The sequence below is a fragment of the Cotesia glomerata genome, unplaced genomic scaffold, assembly GCF_020080835.1.
Source record: "Cotesia glomerata isolate CgM1 unplaced genomic scaffold, MPM_Cglom_v2.3 scaffold_26, whole genome shotgun sequence".
In the NCBI taxonomy this organism is placed as follows: domain Eukaryota; kingdom Metazoa; phylum Arthropoda; class Insecta; order Hymenoptera; family Braconidae; genus Cotesia; species Cotesia glomerata.
The window spans coordinates 58,422-86,162 of record NW_025403107.1 but is presented as its reverse complement, the minus strand read 5'-3'; the positions used below and the strand labels follow the sequence as shown (position 1 = coordinate 86,162).

The following is a 27,741-nucleotide window of genomic DNA, read 5'->3' as shown; positions in this document are numbered from 1 at the left end:
CATGAAAATTTTTTATTTGTTCTACGGACTGTTAATTATATAATTTTCATTAAAGGATACAAGATTCGGAATACTATTTTTTCTATTAATGAGAAAAAAATAAAACAAAAAAAAATTACAGGAATTTGATTTAAAAGACGTCTATCCTGCAGAGTTTTGTTGTTATCTTTACTCTTGCCGACTAATGAACGAGCGATGATTGCATGACCAGATCAATTATCATCTTCCACCCTCCCTTGTTATGTATATTTTTTTGTTTTTATTTTTTTTTTTTGGGGACGGCAAAACAACACAGTACCATTCGTCGACAACTTCAGTTATTTTTTTCGATATTAAATAGATATAAATAATATTTATTATAGATCTTTTTTTTTTTATATTTGCAATAATAGAAATGATAATAATAATAATAATAATTAGTTGATGAATGATCGGGCATGCGTGCAATAAGCCTTCACATTAATAGGCTTTAATTACTTTGCATACAGCTGATAAATGCAATTCAATTAAAAACAATAAAACATTAATTGATCTAATGGTAATAATGGACATTGTCTTTTAAGTTTTTTTTTTTTTTTTTTTTTTTTTTTTTTAATTATTATTAATTAGAAGGCACGCTCGCCGTATCATTTTAAAGATGAAAATTTTAAATAGAGCCAACGAATCCCGCAGAAATTCTTTTTTTTTTCCGAAGGAAAATTCCTAAAATTCAACTAAATTTTTTTTACCTACAGTATTGTTTTTCAGAATGGCAATAACGGTAAATGAAATTTTGTTAGTAAGCGATATTTTTTCTATACTTGTAATTATAATAATAATAATAATAGTAATAATAATTATGATAATAATAGTAATTATAATATTAATAATAGTGTAATCTTCGAGTTAACTCTTAAAAAAAAAAAAACGAGCAAGCTCGGGTGAATATTTGAAATTTACCTAATAATCAAAAATAAAAAATCCCAATGGTCTGTAATGGTGAAAATATCAATAATAATTAAATAGTATACAAATAATTGGGATTTTTATCAGCTCGGCTTATTGCATAGAAACAAAAGGTAGCCGTCGAGTACACAGAGGCACAATAGCCTGTTGTTAAAATTTTTAGTTTCGTTTGCGCATTAAAACTCGACGAAATACGCAATCAGCGAATGTAAATGTTATATATACGTCAATACACTGTCTTGAATTACGTGATTTAATAATGTTTATCAAGTACCGCGATGTACCCTCGGTATTTACGTGCCGCTCACTTACATATAATTCAATTTTCATGTAGAATAATTAATTAATTGATAATCATAGTAATAATGATAAAGATATTAAGAGTAAATAGCGACGAAATTTCTAAATGATCTATTTTCCCCACCAGTCAGTACCACCACAATTGCCACCATTATTAGCTGTGTTGTATGATGAATTAAAGTTGCCTCCATATCCGCCACCACCACCGTAGCTTCCTAAAATTATTAATTATTTGTATAATTAATCTGTGTAAATAATCAGCTTACTGAATTTTAAATTAATATCAATAAAATATATTAAAAATAAATAATAAATAAAATAACATACCACCATAACCACCAGGTCTGCTTGAAGGGCCATTACGGTTGCCCATTCCAGAGCTTGGTTGCTGACGGTAATCTCTAGCACCAAATCCGCCGCTGCCAAAACGATTGTTCTTAGTGGTTCCACCAGGACGTCTAGCGCCTCCTGAGTGCTTGACATCAGAGAACAAGTTCTCGAGCCACGGTGGAAGCTCTTGATTAGCCTCAACTAACAGCGACACCAGATCACGTACCAGATTATGGTTCTTGCCATTGAAGAAAGACGTGGCGAGTCCAAGATTACCCATACGTCCGGTACGACCAATACGATGAACGTACTCCTCGACATCACCAGGTAAATCAAAGTTAATAACGTGCTTAACGTGTGGAATGTCCAAACCACGAGCGGCGACAGCAGTGGCTACGAGAATCGGGGTTTTTCCTCCGCGGAATCTACGCAGAGCGTCCTCACGCTCGCGCTGAGTTCTGTCGCCGTGGATACTTGTCACCGGATAACCCATGGAGTGGAGGAAGTCCTCGAGCATGTCTGCTCCCTTTTTGGTCTCCACGAACACCAGGGTAAGGGACTCTTCGGCGTTCTCATAAGAAGACGCTTGTAATAAATCTAGTAAATATGATCGCTTGTCGTGCTCTTCCACCCAGACGATTTTCTGTGTAATGTTCTCAGAGGTCGAACCGACGCGACCAACAGCCAAGAAAATATAATTACTGAGGAAATCACGAGCAAGCATCTGGATTTCTTTGGGGAACGTTGCTGAGAACATGAGCGTCTGACGTTCTCCAGTACCTGGCATAGTGTCTTCTTCGACAATGCGCCGAATTTGGGGCTCAAAACCCATGTCCAACATACGATCAGCCTCGTCGAGAACGAGGAAACGGCAGTTGTGCAGTCCAATTTTACCGCGACCAAGCATGTCGACGAGCCGACCAGGTGTAGCTACTAACAAATGACAGCCACGATCCAACTCGCGCATCTGGTCCGCAATGTTAGATCCACCGTAGACAACAGCAGGTCGCATTCGAGATCGATAGGCAAATTTACGAGCCTCATCATAAATCTGAGTCGCTAACTCACGAGTCGGAGCTAATACTAGACCTAAAGGATATTGTTTACGTCGGCCACCTGGGGCCTGGGGTGGCGGTGGAAGAGGACCGCCCTCATAAATCTGGTTCAAAATTGGCACTAAGAATGCCGCAGTCTTGCCGGAGCCGGTCTGAGCGCAGGCCATCACATCACGACGACTAATTATTATCGGAATAGCATACTTCTGAACCGGTGTCGGAGTATCATAACCAGCTAAAGTGATGCTGTTTCTTATTATCTCTGTCAGCTTGACCTCGCTGAAAGATGTGATGTGGCTCGGTATATTGTCGCCAGTCGCCTCAACCGGGATATCCTCATATTTGCTAAAGTTAATACCCGTGTTGCCGATTCCAAAGAGCTCTTGCTCGAGTCGTTCGTCTCGGGTGGTGGGAATTGTCCAGTCCACCTCGCTTCTGCCTCCTTTTCCGCCTGATCCGGACTCATCCTTCCATCGGCCTCCCATAGACCCACCGCGGGACTCATTTCTATTGTCCTGCCAGCGGTCGTTTTTCTGCTCGTTCCAACGGTCATTTCCCACCGGGCGATCTCGCTCGCCGTATCCTCCAGAACGAAAGTCTCGTCCGTTCTCCTGAGGGCGTCTGTTGCGCCCGAAATTTCCGAAATCAGCGTCACGGTTGACCCTGACGTCTCTGTAACTGCTACCATGATCCCTGTCACGATCTTGTTCTCGTGAGTTACCGCGATCTCTCTCCTGATAACGCGAATTGGAAGAGGGTTCCTCTCTGCCAGATGTCCCGTTAGCTGTTAATTTTAAATACAAATCATTAATATTGCTTTAGTATAGATCAAATAAAATTAGCATTATTACTACTTATATGGCTCTAATAAATTAATTTATCATTAATGCAATACTATTGTTGACTCACTAGGTTTATTGCGTAAATGCGGTGGTACGTAGCGACCCCCACTTGGCTGGTGAGAGTCCTGCAAGTCCAGATCAGCTAACTGTAAAAATATACATATTAATTGAAACTAAATTTTTATATATTTTTCTATATGATTATATTTAATTAAAATAAAATGAGATGTATGTTAATAATAATAATAATTAAATTTAGTCAGTAAGATTGTGACCCCTGATGACGAAAGGTTCGACGAAAATAAATAATTGCACAATGTTGCAATGCAAAATGCTTAGGAAAATTTGGTCAAATTAATCAAATTAATTCGGATAGCACGTGTTGGAAAAAAAAAAGTAATGAGTCAAAAATCACAGCGTGGAGCGTGCTCTTCCCGGAATTGATCGCCGCCATTACGCGATTCAGACGTCACGGAAATTTTAAGCTGATTTCCTTTAAATTTCACAACTGAGATCAATTAATTGACATTAATTGTGGCATATCTCGCAATAGTTTGTTGAATAAAAAGATAAAATACCTGAAAGTAAAGGTCATTACAATATAAATAAAAAAGTAGTAGGCAAAAGAAAATCTCGAATGGCGGTTGTGTCAAGTATACACTATCATACAATGATTTAGCCTTTTTTATTACTTACACGCTGCTCTAGACCTGATCCATTTTGGTTGGCTGCATTACTCATATTACTCCGCCTCGTGCGTAGTTATTTTTCGTAGCTCTTATTGCGTTAATTCGCTTCGCGTTCGTTGTAATAAACGTTTGTTAACAATACAATAAATTCAACTTATTTAACTCCTAGACGCACTGAAGAAAATTTTTTCGTTTGAGTCTGAGTTTGTTCTGAGTACAGAGCACACGCTTGAGCTATTCACCCGTCGGCAGGCTTGCCGCTATTCCAACGACACACAAAGGAAGCTTTTTAGGGTACAATATAACTCTCTTGCTCTTACGCTTTTACGTTTAATCAAATACCAACACTGCGCGCTGTTCAAACGTTTAAGAGCAACTAAGATAGACGATCCTTGAATCGTCCGTATGTCTCTACTATCGTCCTGCTGCTGCTTGTGCTGCTCTGGTGAGCTGGTCACAAACTACAAAACTAAAATTATAAAATGGCTGATAGTACAAACTCTACGCAATATGCATGGAGACTAGATAAGGAGCACGAACTCCATATATGCAAATAGGGCTACCAAAATAAGAGGGCGCTGGTGCTCTATATGTACCAAAGCGGTGGGGGAATTAGGCGGCAGTTTCAAATATAAATAATAATTCGAAACTATAAAGTAAAACATTCAGGTTGTTTAAATGTAAATAATTAAAATCAAACAAATTATAAATTAATAATAGTAAGAAATCAATATTTAAATGATAATAATAAATGAAATTAATTACAGATTTGCGTCAAGAAATAGTATCAAATTTAAAATTAATTTATAATAAAATTGAGTCAGATAAAGAGAATACTTTTTGTATTCTTTCAATAATTTATTATAATACAAAAATATAAAAGTATAATTAGAATACTAATAGAAATAGTTATTATGTAATAGAATAATTTTTTATAAAATCTAATGTTATTATTATTTTTTTTTTTTATCAGATGATCAGAAGATGTTAACTTTATCAATTAAAATTCAAGATAGGTTTCTCAGGTTTATTTCAATAAGATTTTTTAAGTTACTAACTTCGAAGTTTTTTTTAAAGTTTTCATCTTTTCTCTTTTTAATTGATTCCTTTTGTTGAAAGTTTTACCCAGAAAATATAGTCGCATAGTTACATAAAAATCGATGATGTCTTTCGTTATTTCAAGCTGATGGATCGCACATCCAACAAACGATAATTGTGGTAGCATACTTTCAATTCTATCCAATATTTTATATATAATGCCACGGCTTAACCCTACTCTGCCAACAACATCTAAAAAAGCAGCTTCTAATTGCATGGTGAGTTTAAATAAATTGTCAGAAGCTCTCGATAGTCCTCCATATTTTTCCATCAAGTCAATAAACCGATCACGACAATTCGGTTCATCGTTAGATGATTGAAAAGTAATGAAGCATGATGAGCACTTACATTTCAATTTCATTTTTCTTACGATATACCCAGCCATATACGCTTGAACTTCTCGACTTGTAGACACAACATCATAATCATGATGTTCGAGGGACTCTACAGTTGTTTGAATCCTAGATGTTGGTTCAGTAGTCGATGGTTCAGAAGCGTTTAAATCAATTGTCGATATGTCAGATGTATAATTAACGTCATTCTCACTTACAGAACTTCCAATGGTATCATTAAACGAACTTTCAGAACTTCCATTTGTATCGTTGGATGAATTATCGTTCCAAATATTACCAATTGGTTCAGCCCTTTCCAGCATCTTGTCAATTTTTTCTAACCACTCCATTCGTGGTTGGCGAGACATTTTTAATGAATCTTCTGTTTTCATAAGAGTTTGAAGCAGTTCAACTCCAGTGACATTAGAGCCTTTTGGAGGCTTAATCATGGCATTACAGCAATACAATCGGAAAACTTGACCAAACTGCTGGGGTGTTGGGTGATCATTGGCACCACAAGAATATCTCATGATTGAAAATAATCTCTGTAAAATACACAATTATAATAATATTATTATTATAAAAAATTATAATACAAATTTGCGAATTGAATACTTCCTTAGGCCATTACCTCGAGATTGTCTTGACTCAAACGTGATGTTATGAGATATTCATATCCATAATTATCGTGTAACTCTGATAAAATTTGTAGTGTTGCTCGTAAGGTAACTTTAAAACCAGATATAGTGCTAGCAGATATTGGAAAAGAATTTTTTTTTGATGTGGATTTAGGAGTCGCTTTTTTTGAGATAGTAGTTTGTGGAATTACTTGATTTAAGATTGAATTTTCTGGTATGGATTGTCTTGGAGTGATTTTCTTTAAAACTGTATTTTTTGGAGTGGAATTCTTTGGAGTAGAGGCATTAGGAGTTTTTTTGTGGGTATACATTTTTTCCCAATCTTCTAAAAACTTTAATAAAGTCCGAATTGCCTGTGTTACAGGTAAAAAGTTAAACAGTTGAAGGAAATGAAAATGTGGAAAATATTTATGTACAGAGAAAAACATGTAAATAAATTGTTAAAAATATTTCGAGGATAAAAGTAATAATTGAAAGCGTCATAAAAATAATAAGCAACTATTCTACTTGGATATAAATTTCAAAAAGCGTTTAGGAATTAGTAATGCGAATAGTAGTGTAATATAAGGTGTTAGTATTGTTTATAATTTATTATCTCCAGCCAGCATCGATTATGGGTGATTTTTGTGTTATTACTCCCATCCAATTTGTATTTTTCAGTCCTTCATTCAACGATGAAAAGTTTTAAAATCCACTGAAAACAGGAAAAGTGATTGAATAGATTGAATTTTGCTTTAACTCCTTGGTTTTAATGATTTTGTTGATTGATTCCTAATTAAGTATTCATAAAAACAGAATACAATTGAAGCAGTCAAATCCGCCATCAGCTGGAATAAATCTGTAAATTATTGAAATTTTTCTCAATTAATTTTTTATTGTGATTTATTATTTGAAGTTAGTAATTGGTTACAAAGAAAAATAAAAATTAGTAATAGTTATTAAAATTTTTTTGAAGCAGCATAAAAGCGGAAAATAATAATTAAAAAAAAATTAATTTGAGCCTGAAAGCAAAATAATACTTAAAGGCTAATGAAAGCATTTCTAAATATTGGTAAAATTAATTATTGTTAGAAGTAAGTAATATTCATATATTAGTAGTAAGTCACTTGTATTTTTAATATTATTAGTATATTAAAATATGCAGATAAAAGTTACAAGTATAAAAGTTAGCCAGAAAAAATTTTAAAAGCTAAAATTTTCTAATGTAGTATATATTAAATTATTTACTCCATTTTTTCAATTACCCATCGTATTTTAACTTCATCATTAAAAAAAAAATACAGAACACAAGTAGTGTCCTCAATTTTTCTCAACGATGCCATTAGTGATAGTTGTTGATTTTTAAGAATTAATAACTCTTTTGTTAATGGGTTAGCGAAAATTAATAATTTTCGCTAACCCATGAATTAATTTATTTTGCCAATAGAATTATTTTTTTACCATCGCAACAATCGATATAAAATTCTTAAGGTTTAATAATATCCATAGCAAAAAGTCATCGTTAAGCAAACAATTTTGATTAATTTTGTTAATAAAACAATATTATTCATTACCTGTTGTTGTTCACAAGTATCCTTAAAGTACAGAGCATTTTTAGCATCATGGGAAGTCATTGCTTGAATACCATCATCAATAATTTTAATAAATTTTTCAGTGGGTTCTGATCCTTCAAATTTTTCATTGCCATTTTCTCTTAAAACCGTCATTGCGCAACGAACTTCCCGTGAGTATAACTATTGATATTGAAATTTATTGAATGTTATTCGAGAAATGGAATGAAAAATTGTAAATTTATACCTGATAAGCCAAAGGAACAGACATCTTTTGATATAGTTTGGGATCTAGGTGGGCTGGTGTGAGATTGTAAGCCATAGCCAAATTTGGCTTTTCAAATTGTTCTACTAGCAAAAGATTTTGCCAATATTTTCTATAAAACACTCCTACAGGTGTCTATAATAAAAGAAAGCTAGTTAGATTAATGGCATTATGATAAATGTAGAAATTATTGAATCTGTTATGAAAAAAATATTTACAAAATTATTAAAAAATTTCTTAAACAATTACCTCAAATTCCTCCAATTCAACCAACCCATTTCTAAAACACTTTACTAAATGTGGAAAATCGGATATCACCCATAATCTACGACTAGAGTCACATGGATGCTCACAACTGTTATTATTGGGCCCAACTCCCAATTTCGTCCAAACACCTCTATTCCATTGAGCAGCATCAGTTACTATCGAATTCACGTGAAAGCCAGAATTTTCAACAAGGATAATACACTCTAAAAATAATTTATGAAGAACTTCACTCGTTATTGAATTTTTAGTTGTGAAACATCCCAGAGGTTGAGCAGAACTACCCCGATACGGCACAAACATAAAAACAAGAGCATGATCTCCAGCAACATCTCTATCAGACTCAGTTGTATATTTTCCAAGATCAACAAAACCAGTGTACTCAGCAATTTTTTTGTTGTACTCTATATTTTCCATAAGCTTTACCTCATCAGCAGATATTTGACCTATTCTATTTTCAGGAGTCATTGATGATGCTTTTTTTCGAAGAACTTCAAAAGTTTCAGGCAGAAATCCAAAAATCGACGAACTTATCTTTTCAATATACTTAGATAATGTATCAATCGTTGGCAAAGGTATTATATTTCTTGCTCGTATCATGTTGTAAGTACACGTACTTTTCATACGAATTAGAAGACATTCGTAAATCCATTCTACTTCATATCGTCTACCAGTTGGGCCTTTTTTACTAGCATTCTCAAAACACATCCTTACCGTTATTTGCTGCTGTTTTGGTAATAAAGAAAGTTTTTTATTAAATTCACCTTTATAAATGGTTTTGGTTTTCCTTTGGATTTCACGTAATTTCGATGAACACGATTCTAGCTAAAACAATAAAAAATAATTAAAATATTTCTTAAATAATGAAAGATCTATTATTTATAACTTTTTTAAACAGTTAAAAATTTTGAAATTCTCAGTAACAATGCAAGCTAGTAATAAAAGCAAATATTATAGCAATAACAAGGAACTCCATTTGAAAATCAAAAGTAATCCAAAAAATTAGTTATACCTGTCGCTTAATGCGCTTTCTTTTTATAACAAGTCCTAAATTGACAGCTTTAGAAGTTACTTCTGTCTTGTCCGCGATATTAAGCCTTTGACCTTTTTTTAATTTGAGCAACCTCACACGAAGTTTCCGACACTCAGGACATCGTGGTGTAGCTTGGCTTCGTTTATAAATATCGCTCACATCACCCTGACATTTTAATGAAAAACTGCAATAAAAGAATTGAAGAATAATTAGTTAAAAATTTTCACTTTCAACTCTTTTAGTATTCAGTTCGAAAAAAAAAATATAGAAACTATTCAAATGAAAAGAATACTTTTTTAAATCAAATCCTGTCCCAGTGCATAACTTTTTTAACTCCATACTCTTTATAAAGTTAATTAAATCATTGACAGATTTTATTTGTGAGTCAATTTTTTTTTATAGTGCTCTGAATATGTGACCTATAACAATTAAAAATTAATTATAGAAGAGAGTGACAAATTGTTTCTTGAAATAAATAATAAAATTATATTTATTTTTACCAAGACAGACTGATCATCATTTATTATTAGTCTTACTCGCTCTTTTAATTTGACACGATCAAATTGAATGGCGATCAGTTGATTAATGCCAGGAACAAAGGTCCAAGCAATTGGAAATTGTTTGTTCAATGCAACGATAATACTCAGAACTTCCGCATCATTACTAAGGTTTATCTAGAATAATAAAATCACATGTGATTTTTAGTGCTAATACTAAAATTCTATAATAAAAAAAAAAAAACTTACTTGATGGTTACAATCTATCTCATGCTCAAACTTTTTCTGACGCTTGATTGTTACATTATCGTCAGGATAACTCAATCTTCTCTTTACAGCTAATCTACACTGTGTAAGATTTTTATCAACCTGATCATTGTCATTACTTAATAATTTTGGTTGCCTTATGGTTTCTATACTCATTTCATCGTTAGAAAATTGTAATTCAAATTCTTGTTGCTGCTGTTCTTGTTTATGTTCTCCCAGTATCTTAGTATTTCCTAACAAGCCATTTAAAGATTTTTCCGGGTGTTTTCCGATTTCTTGTTGTTGCTGTGGCTGTTGCTCCTGCTGATGCTGCACTTGTTCATGTTCATGTTCTAAAAGTAATTCATAATCTTTTGACAAGTCATTCGAAGATTTTCCCGAAATAAGATGCACAATTGTTTGCTGCTGTCGCTGTTGCTGCTGATCTTCTTGATAATGTAATTCAAAATCAGCAGACATGTCAATTGAATCAACTTGTTTTCCACAGTCTTCAACCATGGGAGATCGTGTCTCATTCACTATCAAAGGTACTGATCCTGGGGTGAGTGTTATTCGACCTTTACTGAGCAGATTTATTTCTCCACTTGGTAAATGTGTGATATAACAGTCTTTAATTTCATTATTTTGAAAATGCAAATCGCAAACATATTGGTGAGTACTTAATTCTGTGGATAAAGAGTCTATCCATTTTTGACGCTTTGTTGGACTCTGCTCAATAATACAATAAAAAAAATACATTTTTTTTTAATCACTTCAACATGAACCACTATATTGTAAAAATAAATTATACTGAGTTAACAGACATCTTTTAATTTTTTTGGAGTTTTATAATAATTCAACTATCATGAAAAAAATTTAATAAAAAAAATTCCACGGCTAGAAATTGAAGAAACAAAAATTTTAAGTGAGATTTTAAAAAATATTTTTTTTTTATCACAGTTAATTTGTTATGAAAACTCTAAAAATTGTCAGATGTCTACTAAATTTAGTATCGTACAAATAAGTCCATTTACTCATGAAATATCATTGTATGCACTAATTTTCATCATAATATTAATGATACTGTCAAAATTCTCTGCTAATTCATCATAAAATACTCAAACTTACCTTGGGCACTTTGAAAAACGTTGATTTTTTTAAATTCAATTCACGTCGTCTTTTTATATCAGCTGCACTCCCACTATTGCAATTTTTAACAGCACAAACTCTACCCATTTTTGATTTTTTAAAATTTCTATTTTGTCAATTTTTAGCTTTACCAATATTTATTATTTACGTACAAATTAAAGGTTAATATTTACTTGCTTACTTCACGTATATTTATGATGCTATTTTCAGAGCGGTACACATACAACATGAGCTACGCCAGTGGTAGAAAAAAAAAGCTTAATACCCACAATTTTAGTAGGCAGACTTTGGCAATTTGCCCATTAGAGCTCGTGCTCCTTATGTAGTCTCCATGGCAATATGGCTAACTACACTACTTCCGGGCGGACAGCTTGGTAGATAAGTTTAACTTTAACTAAATTTTCCTTATTCAATTTTTTTTTTTTTTTTAACAATTCAAATTATTTTTATATTTTAAAATTTTATTTAATGATTAAAATTTCAAATTTTAATTATATAAATCAAATAAATAAATACTAAGGATAATGAAAGTAGTAAAGGAATTTTGAGTAAATTAAATCATAGAAAAGTCTTCCAACTTTGACATTAAAATTTTTTAATAAATTACAGAAGTCCAGCATCAATTTAGTTTTCTAAAATAAATACTATACTATAATACTTTATTCTTTTGCTCTCTAACTTTATCCATCCGCAGATAAAACATTTATTTATAAAAACACAAGCGATTATTAAATTTGAAACTCGTGGTCTAGAGTACTGGAAAAATTTTCAATATTTTTTTATTAAATTATTTATTTTTAAAACATATGTACAATTAGCTAGACGCGTATCAGAACGATTAATACAAAATAATATGTTAAAATATAAATTATCATTAATATTAAATGTTCTTTTTTACTAGAAAACTAGAAATTTAAAATGCGCGCGCTTTTAACCTAATAAGGAATCAGGGTCCATTCATTTTTAATACTAAACTAAGTTTAATTCAACCATGAATTTTATATTTAAAAATGTAAGAAAAAATTGCTCGACCACTGATAATTTCTACATTATAAGTAATTTACTGAAATATTCCTTCAGTTGAAAGTAAAATTTAAGATCACAGTTGGAAGTTTTTTCGACAAGATTAAATTATTTACTCGTGCATTTTCTATTCATTTAAAATAAAAATACATGTGTGATCTTTATGTTTTTTATTTATAATGATAAAGACAATTGACTTGTTTAACAGTCTAATCATCTTTCTTGGTGTCGGTTTTTCCTCCACGAATTCTTCCAGTACGGCGGGCAGCAATAAGACCGACTTTACGACCAGCGCTAGTTCCACGTTTGACTGTGGATGCTTTACCAATGTGTTGGTGGTTACCTCCTCCGTGAGGATGCTCAACTGGGTTCATAGCAACACCACGAACCTAAAATAAGCAATACATTAATTTTTAATCTTTTTTCCAGATAAAGATGGCTAATAAATATAATTTATATATTTTAAAAATCAGTGAAAAGTGTCCACATATGAATTCAGGTTTCAAATGTCAAAACATCATATTAAATATTATTATATTGTAATTACTAAGTATAAAAGGTATGACAATTACCTTAGGCCAGCAGTTCCTCTTGACCTTGTACTTGTGATACGCACGCCCGGCTTTCAAGATAGGCTTGTCAATACGTCCACCACCAGCAACGATACCAACCATAGCTCGGTTGTTGGAGGGAATTACTTTTTTTGCTCCAGATGGAAGCTTTACACGAGTCTTTTTACTGTCGGGGTTGTGGGCGATGACAGTGGCGTAGTTTCCGGATGCACGGGCAAGTCGGCCACGGTCTCCGGTCTTTTCTTCAAGATTACATACTATTGTTCCTTCGGGCATGGTTCCGACAGGCATAACGTTGCCAATTTGGAGTGTGGCTTTTTTGCCGCAGTATACAAACTGCCCGGTGTACATGCCTTCGGGGGCAATAAACAGTTCTTTTCTTGTCTTGAATTTGTAGGGATCTCTGAAGTGTACCCAAGCCAATGGGGCTCCTCTACCAGGGTCGTGGAGGATTTCCTGATGAAATATAAATTTAAGATCAATAATCTAATAATAAAACTGTAAAATCAATAGTCAATTTTTTTTTTTAACAATTGTCACATCAGAAAGAGCCTCTAAATGATCTTCATAACCTTTCAGAGATAGGATAATAGAAATCATCATAAACAATTGACTTTTGATTTAGGAAAGCCATAATTTAAAATTAAATATACCTTCACAACACCCTTTATGTATCCATGTCTTTCAGCAAAGTCCAGAGAACGGAGTTTTGGTGCTCCCTTCCTTTTTTTGGTGTGGGATTTAAATACGGATCCCGCACCTTTTCTCTGAGCACGAATTACACGACCCATTGTTTATTTCTGAAATTAAAAAATAAATTTTTAGTTAACTTGTACGTAGACTTAATTAACAAATTGCACAATATTGAATTGATACTGAAATCAACAAATATTATACAAATTTTTAGATTTTTAGAACAATTAAATTATTGTGAAAAAAAATTGAGTGCAAATTTTTTAAAATTTTCTCTATCATAAATGATTTGTATTAAAATTCTTAAAATTGTCACAGATCTGCTGAATTCAGTATCACATCTTGACAACGTGAATTGAAGGTAAATAACCTCAAAATTTAACTTGGAATTTCAACGCTACACAATTATAAATAAATGTTCTATTTTGTAAAAATATTTATCACAATAAATAAATGGATAATTAATATAGCACATGTACATAATTTCCATAATTAAAATGAATAGATCACGTTTTAAAATATAGATTTTTGTCAATGATCCAAAAAATTACATACCAATGGGGTCTCAAAAGATTAAAAGAACTCAGCCAGCTTGATTACAGACGAAGCCGACTCTTTTTCTAAGAGGAGAATAGCCTTGCTAGTGCCATCTGGTCGGAGTGACTAAAGACACCGTCCAAAGGGTAGTTAAAGTCACGGGAAAAAACTTAAAAAAATGACGACTTTTCATCAACCTCACCTGTGATTATAAGACAAAAAGATTTGATATCACTAAAATAATAGATTAATTAAAAGTTATAAATTGATTAACATGACGAAGATTGTTCTTAATCTAAACGCTAGGAAATGAAAAGGATGCCGTATGCTTTTTAGGTTACTTATAAAAATAAAGGCCACAAACTTTAATTTAACCGACTGATGTATAATACCGTTAGAAATAAATTATTCGCGGGAATTCAAAAACTGAAGGAATCGTACAAAGATTCGATTTAGATAAAATTATTGTAAAAATAAACACTACCATAATAAAAAAATATCAAAACTTGAATAAATTTATGAATAATTATGTAAATTAATATGCAGGCATTACTATAAATATTGCAGTCCTATAATGAAATAAATTCAATGGTTAAAGTCACGGGTAATCCATGAATTTCACCGAAATATTTAATTATAACATTAAATTAATTAAATTAAATGAATGAAAATAACAACAGCGACGAAATAAATACATACTGTCGTTGGAAATAATTATAACACTGTAAATAATTAAATAATTACCACAATGATAAATAAAACCTTATAGTTACGGGTTGCTCGTACAAGTATATATCTTATAACAATTATTATAAAATTATATTTATTTAATTTGCATAAATATATATATATAATGGTAGAGTAGCCGACATGTCTTCGGAAGGTTCTGGGTTCGAATCCCAGTCCGAGCTATATAATAATTTTTTCTCGCATATTCTATAAACTCACATTAAGATGATCCTCTCCACATTCCTTTCTCAATCCTTTCCTACCAATATCCTGTTACGTGAATGTGGAACCCTTCACGTAATAATTACCGTAACTCCTATTCTTTCCCTCTTCACAGCATTATTTATATTTAAATCGTTTATTTGTAAGAAAGATAAAAAGAAAATCCAAAGATTAAGCGTGCCACTTAGAATCCTAAGTAAATGTAATAAAACATACACTGATAGAAAATTTATGTTGACTCAAGAGATATTTTCTTGATCTAAGAATTTATTTTGGAAGACAAATGATTATTTTGCTTTAAGAATTTCAATGTCCACCAAAATTTTCTCACCACGCTCTCTCAAAATGTCCCCATACAAACTACTAATTAAAAGTAGAAAAATTTAAGACCTTATAAATAATCAATACATATTTTAAATAATTAACACATATATAATATGAATTAGTATAAATATAAAAGATTTCTTGGATAATTAAGTGCAAATGAAATTTTATTTCTATGCTTATACACATAAAGAATAAGTACAGTCTGTTAGTAAAAATACAAAATTCCATTTTATAAACTAAAACTGAGAAAAAAATAAGTTAATGATTTAAAAAAGACATAAAAAGTACGAAATTATAATTCTGCAGGATATAGAATATTGATTGATTCAGAGAAAAGTGATGAACAGTTATTATCTTGTGATGAAAGAGGGATAGGGTGCTCACGCAGATCATTAAAAAAATTTTCATCATGAATATTTTCTATTTGATGTAAAATATCAGGGTTGGAAATATCTTCAGTACCTGGAACTAAATTTTAAATGATTAAAACAATCAAAATTAAGAATGTAGTTAGTGTGATGAAAAGTAGCAATTTATAGCGATCAATTTATCTAATAAATAAATTAATTTCTATACATATTGAAGAATAAAAATAATGAGCCTAACTTCATTTTAGTTTACAAAAGAAGTAATGTAGAATCATATGTAAACGCATTATTTCAACTCAATATTAATTTAATCAATGAAGATAAATATTGTATATTTTTTAAGAAAATAAGTATCAAATTTACGACATACGTGTATTTATTATTCTTATCACTTAGATCATAATCTTACGTTTGTTTTTTTATCATTCTGTTAGAATTTTTTAATTAATGAACCAGCATTTTTTCCAGCCCTTACCGTCATCATCTGTTGTAATCCAGTTCTGGGTTGCTTCCAGAGAAATATTTTCAGAACCATCAATTTTTTGTAAATTTAAATACATCTCTTGACTTGTTCGATGTAACCCGTAAAAAGCAGATTCTACCGTCTCAGCTCCCACGTTGTTAAAATCCAAACTAGTTAAACTGACAAATTCTTCCTTAGTTTGAGTTGCAGCAGTTGTATAAGGTTTTATTTATTATTGAGGTAATTATTTATTTAAATGATTCATATTCATTATTCATAACGGTTGTATGCATCTATGTTGTCACTGATGACATATTTATTTATGCAAATTAAATAAATATAATTTTATAATAATTGTTACAAGATATACTTATACAAGCAACCTCCCTGATAAAAAAAAAGTATTGAAACAAAGAAAAAAGTATTGAAAAGTATTTGTTTTCTAGTCAATTCAATACTTTTTTCTTTGTTTCAATACTTTTTTTTTATTCAGGGCTGTGACTTTAAGGTTTAACTTATCATTGCGGTAATTATTTAATTATTTACAGTGTTATAATTTTTTTTTAACAACGGTATGCATCTATTCTATCGCTGTTGATATTTTTATTTATGCAATTATAAAAAATATAATTTTATACGAGCAACCCGTAACTATAAGGTTTTATTTATTATTGATGTAATTATTTATTTAAATGATTCATATCCCGGGGAAAAAAAATTATATATAATTATATAAAATTATAACTAATTACATATAATTTGATCTAATTTTATATAAATATATAAATTTATACATAATTATATATAATGTTATCTTCCTGGGGAAAAAAAATTTTATATAATAAGATATAATTATACATAATTTAAATTAAAAATTTTATATAAATATATATAATTATATAAACTTCTATATAATTATACAAAATTCTATATAATGTCTGAGCAGAATTTTCCGAAAACTCACAAGTTCTCTCAATTTTTTCAAAATAGCTCAAACTATATTGGAATCACAGAAAATACAACTAATTGAGAGTTTGTAAAGAGTAAAATTCTCCACAGATATAAATTAAAACATTTTTCTATTTGTTCATTAATTTAAAAAATAGAGTGCTTCAAAGCTGCACCAAAGATACAGTAGACAACACGTTTGAGAAATCTAATGTAATTTTTCAATTATAAAATACTTTAATATAATCAGCGTTAAAATTTTTTTTGGATAAATTTTTACTTATTTTGTAAAATGTTAAAAAAATCAGTTGAAAAGGACTTTAATAGTTAACAAAATTTGACCAAAGTATCCCAGTAGCACTACGACCTGACTTACGTTATATGATCATGAGGGCAAAGTAGTTCCTAATAATTCGACCTGCTGTTATATATATATATATATATAGTAAAATAAAAATCAACCCTTCTTTGTTAAATTTTCCGAATACTGGTTAACGTAAAAAATCAGTCGAATAGCCCAAAAAAGATAGTCAATTTTACGTAGGTTTACTCGATCAAATAGCATTACCTTTAATTGGACTCGGGAGGTTGTTTCTAGATAGTTCAACAGAATATTATAAAATTCTACAACAAACTGAATGACGATCACTATTTGTTAATTAATTATAGGTAATTGAAAAAATGCTAATTGAGTAAATTCTTCTTCCGAGCTAATTGATTTTAAATTTTCGAGGTGCAGGAATGAATTGTAGAGCTTAAAAAAAACAGTAATGTTTTTTTTTTTTTTAATTAGAAATTTTCAACAGTGCCCATCCACATGCCTCCTAATTTAAGCTTTATACATTAATGTAATACATTGTTTATTGATTTTCTTATTTGATAGGGGACGGACGGGCAAGACGGAGAGGGCGGGTAAAATGAATAATCGTTTTAAATCGCTGGTCGGTCGATAGAAACATTTTAGACAGCAATCTATCAATCTATTATGTAACTACACTTACCGTCATCGATAAAGCATTGGTTTTGCATACTTGTGGGAATTTTTTTTATAAATATTGAAATTTAGGAAAAAATAAAAATTTTTAATTGTAAGGATTCTGTTCTTAGTTTAATGTTGTTAAGGACGATGCAGATTTGATTTTTTTCTTCATATTCAGGACGCGGTTGATATTTTTGCGACGATTGTTTTGATTGAAATGTATTTTCCAATCAGTATTCGTTTTACGCGACCTGAGTATTCATTTTGCCCGCCCTGGTAGGGCAAAACGGATAATGTTGACTTTTTTTTTTTTTTTAATTTCGAAGAAGAATTTCTTTGTTATTATTTTTATTTTACTTTAATTATAAACTTCAATTACCCAAAAATTATTAGCCAAAGTTAAGAATGGATATGATTGTAATATATATTTGTTATTTCATTTTCAAATTAACATATCCGTTTTGCCCGTCCTTCCCCTACATATCGATACCCGTGACTTTAACCACCCGTGGACGGTGTCTTTAGTCATTCCGCCATCTGGTCTGATGTTTATTGTAAGCGCAAGTTGATAGAGTAGGAAGTTTATTGACAAATGTCAGCTAAGTGGCGAAATGACGAAATCCCTGATACGATTGGTATATAAGAGAGAGAGCATGCTGGACATGGGAAATACAAACTGGTTAGTTACTCCCGCATTCACGACGTGAGCGAACGTGTGTATTCAGCTACTTGTCAAGAATAATTGAAATAAATTGCAAATTTGTAAACTAAGGAGTACTAAAATCAAAATGGGTTTGGAAGATTACAAAGAAATCGTCGCAAATGTCGCTTCTGTTTGCACCATGGGACATATGCTGTCCGGAACGTAAGAATTTTTAATTTAATTTATTTACATACATTTTTATAGTTTTCTTATTGTTATATTTTCAAACTCATATCTAATTATCTAATCATAAGTATTCTTAGGCACTGATATACAATCTGACGTTCATGTCCTTGAGAAACACCTCATCACTCACTACCGGAAATAATTACTTAGCAATTGAGATCGATCATTAATTCATTAATAAATATTTATACCATACTAATTATTATTATAATTCAAGATTAATTTATCAATTGAACTTACGACCTTTGAAATTTATTTATTTAAATAATTTTGATTATGGTTCATTTTTTATTATTAATTATTGTATTTACCATAAATTTATGTTTTTCTTCAGGCTTGTATGTAAAGATATCTACAAGAAAGGATCATCAGAAGGATTTGATGCTAAACCCTTTGTTTTCGGTATCGGAGTGTAAGTATAAATATATTTTATTGGATTACTTCAATATACGTCACCGGAGATAGTTATATCAATAATTATTTATTTATTTATTTATTTATAGAGGAATGCTCATGTTCCAGTATGCATTCATCTTAAATGACCCGGCAATGATTAAAGTTAATATGTTTGGGTTGACTACCAGTATTCTCTACGTAACAGTCTTTTATCTTTATGCTCCTAACAAGGTAAACTAATTATTTGTACCTCACTTTTATTATTTTATTTGGTAATAAAATATATTAACTGATATTTTATAGGGTGAGATGATGAAATTAATAGGCAAGACTCTAGGATTAGCATCTATTTTTTTGGCGTACGCTAAATTTGAAAGCCCTGACTTGATTGAATTCAGATACGGTCTGTTGACAACGGCATTATTATTGATGTTAGTTGGAACTCCGCTTATGAATCTCGTTAGTATAAATCTAATAACACACCTTAATCTATCATATTATTTCATAATTTATATAATGATATTTATTTATGGCTTGCTTTGACTTTTAGGGTCAAGTAATAAAAACCAAGAGCACTGAAATTCTTCCATTTCCGTTGATTGCCATGGGGACTGTTGTATCTTTTCTATGGTTACTTTATGGAATTATCATTGATAACGGATTCATTGTCGTAAGTAGATAAGATAAACAAGTTTTGGCTGATGAAATTTACTACTTAATTACTGTTTAAACTTGTTTGGAATGTAGATAAACATTTGTTGATAATTTGTCTATCATTACAGTTCCAAAACGTCATCGGCTTACTTTTGTACTTCATCCAATTATCTCTGTTTGCTATCTATCCATCAAAGCCAGCAGAAGCCACTTCTAGACATTCCAAAAAGGAGTAAGGTGTTAAATTTGAAACATTATATTCAGAAAAACGTTAATTTTTTAAACTTTTAACTAGGTCAATTTGTTTACTAATAATTATGCGAGCTGGCCTCGATTTGAGTTAAATAATAACGTATTTTCTTAAATTTTTAATGCAATAATACATAATGCTATTTTTTATATAAATTTAGAGATTTTAAAGTGATTGTATTTTTAAAAAATGTTAGATATTTTTTATATTAAAAATTATTTTTACTTTAATAAGCCATAAATAATTGATGTAATATTTTTATTTAATGTATGCAATGTAATATATACAAACTAATTCCTTATTTAAATTAATTTAAAAAGACCAACGATGACATTTTTAGAAAAATTGAGCTTAGTAAAATAAAAATTCACGCGTAAAAATATTTAAGAATGTTTTTAAATATTACAATTTAAAAATCAATGAAGAATGTACCAAATATTTTTTTTTTATATTATAAATAAACTTCATTTATACCACATATATTAAATTTATCTTGTTTTATTTTTTTCACTTGCAATGTTTCACCTATTCTCGTATGATCAACAAATTACGTATTTTAAAAATACAAATATATAGATAAACTTTCAATTTTGTACATGCTTATTTCGAAGTTGAATTTAATTATTTCAAAGTAAAAATTATTATTCTTAATTAAAAATTATCAATCCATCAATTAAATGTAGTTATTACCTATACCCGCTATTAGGGATCTACCATGTCATCCAAAATGAAGTGCGTCGCGTCGCTCTAATTCTTCACTCTTATTTTACATAATGTTTAAATACTCGAGTCCTTGGTTTTATCACTCTTTATAATGTTTATAATATATAATACTTATCTTTAATTATCTCGAATAATTTTTGTTAAGAAAATATTACAGTTAAGATAAAACAAAATTAAAAAATATCTTTAAAATATTTTATTATTCCAAGTTACAACGGTGGTGAATAATGTGGAATAAATAAGAAATAAAACATCTCTTTTTAAAAAATTCATATATAAAAACAATTAAAAATAGTTTTAAATTATAATATTCATAAAAATTATATGACCAATAGTTGGTAGTAAAAATTTATTATGCGTAATGGGTACATTTCAAGTTTTTCTTGATCCTTATAATCTTTAAGTAAATCATCAATCAATTATTTTTTGTGATTTAAGTCTATATTTACTTATTTTTATAAAATATAACAACATACATTATAGAACTTCTATTAATTATAATATTTGACTCACAAAATTTGTTGCGTAACAGAGTAAATGAATAGAGCTAAAAATAAAATACGTAATAAAAAATCAAATACAACGAATATTTTTCAAAAAAATTTGTACTGAAAAATATTTATATTCCTAATTATAAAAAGCGTTTTAAAATGATGAGAATCGATTCAAAAAGATGAAAAAGGATTTCATTTTAATATTATAAAGATTTTGCATTAAATAAATTGAAGCTTTTTTAACTATTTCATTTGAAATAGTTTTTTTTTGCGTGCATGCATTGTAACAAGTTATTCAATTTATTTCGTTTTCTTCATTTCGGTATTTTTCAACGATCGTTATTGTGATCTTTTGTTTCTTATATGAAAGAACCTTTCCTTTTGATTCCCATTTAAAATTTTTTTTAAAATAGCTCCATATGTTTGTTTTTACAATATTAACGCTTAATTTACTTTTTACGTCTTGTAAAAATGTTTTTTTCGTCAAATTCAAGTTTGACGTTTCTATGTAATTGTCTAAAATATTAACAATAGTTTCCTTCAAGTTATAATTCTCAATTGATTCTATTGTTGAAGCATCTAATTTTACGGGAATGCTAGGTCTAAGACTATACATTTTTAATAATTTCTTTTGGACCAATTCATTAAAATATTCATAACTTTTTCCAATGTTGTTAAGCAAATCTTTAATTATTTGTATTAACCAGGTATGATGGATAATAAACATTTCTTTTTCATGTTGTTCCTTGACAGATTTTAGTAAATCAAGAATCATATTTTCAACATTTTTCACACCGTAAGTTGGTTCACAAAAGCAATAATAAAAGAGATCATCTTTAGATCTTCCACTGTTATAGGTAGCTAAACGTTTTTTTGGTTGATCGGTCCTTCCTACTTTAAATTTATTTTCCAAAGCATATCTATCTGATGTTGCAATATAAATATAACCGTCTTTACAATTCACTTTAATGTTCCCTATAACATTTTTCATACTTTTCACTTGTCTCTCTTTGACTTTGTTATCCTCTGCTAATTTTTTATTATCTGCCTCTAATTTTGCGAGTTTTTGATAATTGAATAATGATTCTATTTCTGATAAATATGTTATAATTTCCGATTTTTTGTTATTATTGAGCTTTTGGACAGATTTTCTAAAGTCAAGAATTGCTAAATAAATCTTTGGTTCATTAGTACTAGTCGTTGCCTCATTTTTAAAATCTATTTTATTATCTTGTAAGAATTTAACATATTCGGACTTAATATCTTTTTTAGAACGTTTTCGAGGAATACCATCCAGATGAGTATGATTATCAGTATTACCATCTATAGAAAATCCAATAAATTCTAATAAATCATTACTAATAGTTATGTATTTTCGGATTTTTAATGAGTCCCAAATCTGAATAAATATTTTGTTTATTTTTATATCACTGTCACGTTCTTTTATCAAAGAATCAACGTCATTTATCCATTTATATCGTTTTAATAAGGATATTTTTTTTTTAAATCTACGAACATTCTCATCATCTTTTCGATTTTCAAATAAATTTTCTAATTCTTTTTCATTAATAAATTCTTTTTTAAAGTTTTGAAATAAAGAATCATATTCATCCATTATTTCACTAGCAATAAATTTCAAACAGTATTCCTTTTCATCGTTCATAATAATTTTAAAATCATTCATTATGACGTCCATATTTTATCTGATGAAAAACTAATCGTCAATGCACCTTAACTTTTTGTATTTAAAAATTTAAAAGAATCAAAATTTACAATGTCACTCGAGCCTCTTCAATAGCATCTATGAATGTGGTATGCCTCGTAAAGCGTATATGATATGCCTGTTTCAAAACGATCTGTAAGATGATATTCAAGATTAAATCACATAATATTAATAATCACTTAGGATTTTTTTTAAGAATAAATGATAAAAAAAAATTATACACGTGGAAACGGTAAAAAACTATAAATACAATTTTCTTAAATAACTTTCTAGAACTAAATTTAATAAAATGAATTTTCATTCATTTTTTGAATATATAAATTGCAACATACCTTTTTTAATAGTTCACTTTTATCCAGCGTATAAGTATTTTGTTATAACGTCGACTTTTTTCTTTTTCTTGATATCGTATTTCTCAATCACAGCATCGGCCGGTATAACGTCAACTTAAGAAATGGTCGAATGTATTAAGATATATATTTATTTGCTTTATTATGTTAACTCTGACTCATCAGAGCTTAAGATGTGGGCCCATAAAAAATAAAACCCACCAATCAATGCCCTAAACGCTTTAAACCCGCGGAATCATTAAGCGATAAGAAATTTACCGTAACGACAGATTGAGGAATTTTAAATAATCAATATTTATATCAATAATACTCATTGTGTCAAATAAAATAATGATTAATATCATAATAATCACACAGAAAAGAGAAAACTCGAAAAATTACATTATAAATAGTAAATTAAGCGTCCCGTGTCGAATTAAAAACTAAAAAAATTACAGTTCGAAATGACATTTTTTTAAATTCAAACTTTGAAAGTTAATTTTCAGAGCTTTCAATGTAATACATATTTATATTTTATAATGTAATTCTTACAAAATCTGTAATAATTACAATCTGAAACTAATTTTTGCAGTTTTAATCACGGAGCGTCATGTTACATTATATAATGTAATTTTTCTTTTTTCTGTGCAATTTAACAGCCATCTATAACAATTTTTTAGAATTTTATAACAGATAAATTTTAAGTCCCTATTATGAGACACTTTTCAAGGTAGGTTGAACATTTTTGCGAATAATAAATCCATTTAAGAAGAAAATACACTTTTAATCGCATTGTACAGTAATTTGATGATTATTAAATCAATATTTCTAATGTGTTTATAATTTTTTTGGTTAAAAATGAATTAAATTATGGTTTTTTAAGAGAACCTATGAGACCCTATTTATGAGACACTTTAAAGTCACATGTCCCCAGTGTCTCAAACCACAGGACCCTATTTTTGAGACAGTTAAAAAGTCAGTGAAATTGATCAAATTTTATATTTTTATTAATTTTAGACAGTCCTATTTACAAAATAAGAAATTATTTTAATTTTTAATCAACTCATAATTAAATTTTTATCAGTTAAATAATTAATTAACGAAAATTATTGAATTAAATCTATTTTTCTTTCTTGATTTTTTTTTTTAATTCTTCGACTTGAGCAATTAACTTTTTCTTTTCTTCTTGTAATATTTTTTATTTTCAAGTTTTTCTTCTTTCATGTTTTTTAACTTTTCTTTTTTTAATTGTTTGTACCATTCATCAGAGATCCCCACAGATGGTAACTTTGACTTGCCTGTTTTTTCAATTTTTATTATTTTTTTCTTCAGTAAATAATCCAACGGCAAAGTGAATATTTCTTTCAGAGGTTTTTCGGGAGATTTATCTAAAAATATGAATTTTTCGTAATTCTAATCATAATTTTTAAAACTAGTTCATAACTAATTATTTTACGTTACCGTTATCAACAGTTATTGATGAAAACTTATGAATAAAACGATGTTCGTCAATCATTGCAGGCGTAGGATCCAAATTTTCTTTCATAAATTCTAAAAAACAGTCACATCAAATTAAATTTATCGAACATAAATGTGAGGTTGACATTTACATACCTAATTGATAAATTTTGTTGTTTATAGGATTTGTAGGATGAATATTTTTGAGCTCTGTTGTATTATTTTGTATTATTTTATATATGATATTATATGATGTTATATGATATTATATATTATAATGTGTATATATGTGTATAATATAAATACTATATAACATAAATATAATTTTTTTGGATGACGCGCAAGGATTTCGATTTTGCGCAAGGATGATACGCAAAATCGTGAAGCGTTCCACATTTTTTTTTTTTTTACAAATATAAATAATGCTGTGAAGCGGGAAAGAATAGGAGTTACGGTAATTATTACGTAAAGCGTTCCACATTCACGTAACAGGATATTGGTAGGAAAGGATTGAGAAAGGAATGTAGAGAGGATCATCTTAATTAAAGACACTAAAGTCTTTAGAAGGGCACCGTATTACATTATTGCTATCAGTTAATGATTCTTGAAGACTAACTTGACTAGATTCATATATAACCGTAAAAAGTTGTCCATCATTAGTTAAATTATTTTATTCACAGTTTATCACATTAGAATGATTGTCCTTAGACAAGACTTATTAAAGATGTATTACAATTTCTTATTATCTTAATAATAACAAATTGTAATACATCTTTAATAAGTCAGTTTTCGTCACAGGTGACCCTATTGCTGCTCTGTAGAATAACAACTGAACAATAACATCCTCTTCTTTTAAAGATAATACTGTCGCTGGCTCAGTTCTAATTTTTGCCTTCTCAGGACTAATACTTTTTCATCTAACAAAGGTAGCAATCGGTACTCCATAAACAGCAGCTGCTTTTCTCAAGGACATCTCTGTGTCTTCTACTGCTTTTAAAGCTTTTTCTATATTTGACGAATCATAATTACTTAAGCCTTTTAACTTTTTTTTCTTCAGTTTATTATTCACATTGGAACACAACACTTTTTTTTGGTTGAATTTGATGATTGAGTTTTTGTCTCTTTAGGATTTTGTTTATGCCTCATTATCTCAGCTTTTTATTATAAATTACTTTTTACTTAGCCTGAAATAAATAATATACTTTTAGAGTCAATATACAACAAAATATTATAAATTTATCCAAAACATTTAATTAAAAAAACAGAAAAACTTGTTGACAAAGTTATTCGATGTTATGATTTGAGGTTAGGTTCATAATCTAAAGGTATTTGACTAAAAATACTTACTTTTAGAAAAATATTTGAGGTTTTAATAACAGCCAATATTTTATGACATATAATTGCACTATTTTTATAATTAATATAACATATTAACAATATAAAATCTTATAAATGTACACCGTCTCACTTAATCGGGACAAGCCGAAATACACATGTCCGTGTTACATGGTACACCTAGTAAAATGTCTCATAAACCGGGGCATTCACGTTTATAGGTGTAGGTATTGTGAGACACTCAGATTTAAAATATTGTAATAAAAAAAACGCATAAATATGTATAGAAATAAAGTCTATGACTCATCAACTTTCAATTGATATACAATTTAACATAAAAGTAGAAGAGACAATGAAATTAAACTAATATAAGAAACTAGGTAGCCGTTGCCGTTTTACTATTCTCGGTCGTGGCTTTGAGAACAGATAACAAACCTCGCACTTTAATAAATATTTTTTAAAAACAGTATGAAATTAATTAAGAGCAAAAGTCGAAAATTGCTTTTGAAATATGTGAATTGAAATATTTTTTATATTTTTGGTATGCTAGCGGTGTGTTTGTTTTTATAAAATAGTATTATAATCCCTTTTGGCCGATACACGGCATCCCTATGAGAGAAGCTGTTGAGAATATACCTCAATTCGCCTACCTACGCGCCATCTCGTGGTCCTTTTATGTTAACTTACCTACCCTCTTCCCCGGGGGGGTCTACCTTATCACGTGATCACCTGTAAGCGCGGCAATTGCTGCGTCTCTCGTCATAGCGTTGAGTTTTCGCCTACAGAAAGTACACATATTCTTGTCACCGTCGTTCATTAAGCGAAAACAGTGATTTAAAGTCAAATTAAGTATCTAGATTCTTTGCGCAAATTAAAAGAATCAAGATGTATGATAATGAAGAAGACAAGGAGCCCGAAGCTCCTCCAGAAAAGAGAACACGTCAGGACGTCGAGTTTGAGGTTATGAAAACCAAGGTAAACTTAATCGCTAATCTTTTGCCTCAGTTACTGCCGCAGGTACAACAGCAAACAGAGGAGGTCGATCAGACGGAGTCGACACTCGAACTAGGAGAATGTCTGACCACCATCGACGAGAAAAAGGCCTCCCGTGCAGCGTCTGATGAACGTTTGAGCCAGTTAGAGACACTGCAGCATTTTGAGACCAGTGAATGGAAGGAGGTAAGATACTCAAGTGCACTCAAGGAGATGGTTGCCAGTCCAGGTTTCATAGAGCTCAAGGTCAACAACGAGCTGTGCTACCTCGACAAGGGTAAGGATCCTTTACTGTCCACAGACCGGGTGATGGCAGGATTGACTCATGTTCTGCTAAACCAGAAAGATGCCCTGAAGGACATTCTCACCCTGCTGATCGACTGGGTAATCGACAATCAAGCGA

General features: G+C 30.0%; 6 protein-coding genes and 1 long non-coding RNA gene across 8 annotated transcripts; 1 reads left to right on the top strand and 6 right to left on the bottom strand.

Moving 5' to 3' along the window:
• Positions 1-972: 972 nt before the first annotated feature.
• Positions 973-4,541, bottom strand: LOC123274223 (ATP-dependent RNA helicase bel). The gene is made up of 4 exons (XM_044741775.1): positions 4,169-4,541; positions 3,540-3,618; positions 1,573-3,414; positions 973-1,460 (listed from the first exon to the last, which is right to left on the bottom strand). Exons 1-4 carry the CDS (start codon positions 4,211-4,213, stop codon positions 1,357-1,359), a joined length of 2,070 nt encoding a protein of 689 aa, XP_044597710.1. The 5' UTR covers positions 4,214-4,541; the 3' UTR covers positions 973-1,356.
• A 5,174-nt stretch (positions 4,542-9,715) lies between these two features.
• On the bottom strand, positions 9,716-11,565 carry LOC123274214. Its single transcript, XM_044741761.1, has 4 exons — positions 11,213-11,565; positions 10,088-10,813; positions 9,842-10,015; positions 9,716-9,760 (listed from the first exon to the last, which is right to left on the bottom strand). Exons 1-4 carry the CDS (start codon positions 11,318-11,320, stop codon positions 9,716-9,718), a joined length of 1,053 nt encoding a protein of 350 aa, XP_044597696.1. The 5' UTR covers positions 11,321-11,565.
• An 846-nt stretch (positions 11,566-12,411) lies between these two features.
• LOC123274198 (60S ribosomal protein L8) lies at positions 12,412-14,169 on the bottom strand. The gene is made up of 4 exons (XM_044741715.1): positions 14,077-14,169; positions 13,482-13,628; positions 12,829-13,284; positions 12,412-12,645 (listed from the first exon to the last, which is right to left on the bottom strand). The coding sequence occupies exons 2-4, from the start codon at positions 13,617-13,619 to the stop codon at positions 12,466-12,468; spliced, it is 774 nt and encodes a 257-aa protein (XP_044597650.1). The 5' UTR covers positions 13,620-13,628; positions 14,077-14,169; the 3' UTR covers positions 12,412-12,465.
• A 4,503-nt stretch (positions 14,170-18,672) lies between these two features.
• Positions 18,673-20,446, top strand: LOC123274204 (sugar transporter SWEET1). The gene is made up of 6 exons (XM_044741739.1): positions 18,673-18,959; positions 19,318-19,395; positions 19,487-19,610; positions 19,683-19,838; positions 19,930-20,049; positions 20,162-20,446. Exons 1-6 carry the CDS (start codon positions 18,883-18,885, stop codon positions 20,267-20,269), a joined length of 663 nt encoding a protein of 220 aa, XP_044597674.1. The 5' UTR covers positions 18,673-18,882; the 3' UTR covers positions 20,270-20,446.
• A 1,192-nt stretch (positions 20,447-21,638) lies between these two features.
• Positions 21,639-23,714, bottom strand: LOC123274197. Its single transcript, XM_044741714.1, has 2 exons — positions 23,556-23,714; positions 21,639-23,356 (listed from the first exon to the last, which is right to left on the bottom strand). The coding sequence occupies exon 2, from the start codon at positions 23,194-23,196 to the stop codon at positions 21,796-21,798; it is 1,401 nt and encodes a 466-aa protein (XP_044597649.1). The 5' UTR covers positions 23,197-23,356; positions 23,556-23,714; the 3' UTR covers positions 21,639-21,795.
• A 1,005-nt stretch (positions 23,715-24,719) lies between these two features.
• Positions 24,720-25,204, bottom strand: LOC123274213. Its single transcript, XM_044741760.1, has 3 exons — positions 25,167-25,204; positions 25,014-25,103; positions 24,720-24,940 (listed from the first exon to the last, which is right to left on the bottom strand). Exons 2-3 carry the CDS (start codon positions 25,096-25,098, stop codon positions 24,720-24,722), a joined length of 306 nt encoding a protein of 101 aa, XP_044597695.1. The 5' UTR covers positions 25,099-25,103; positions 25,167-25,204.
• Positions 25,205-25,480: 276 nt separating this feature from the next.
• Positions 25,481-26,566, bottom strand: LOC123274196. 2 transcript variants are annotated; one of them, XR_006511464.1, is made up of 3 exons: positions 26,358-26,566; positions 25,781-26,194; positions 25,481-25,724 (listed from the first exon to the last, which is right to left on the bottom strand). It is a non-coding gene; the product is annotated as an uncharacterized LOC123274196 (long non-coding RNA). The 2 variants fall into 2 exon arrangements; XR_006511465.1 differs by having other exon boundaries at positions 25,481-25,713.
• Positions 26,567-27,741: the final 1,175 nt, after the last annotated feature.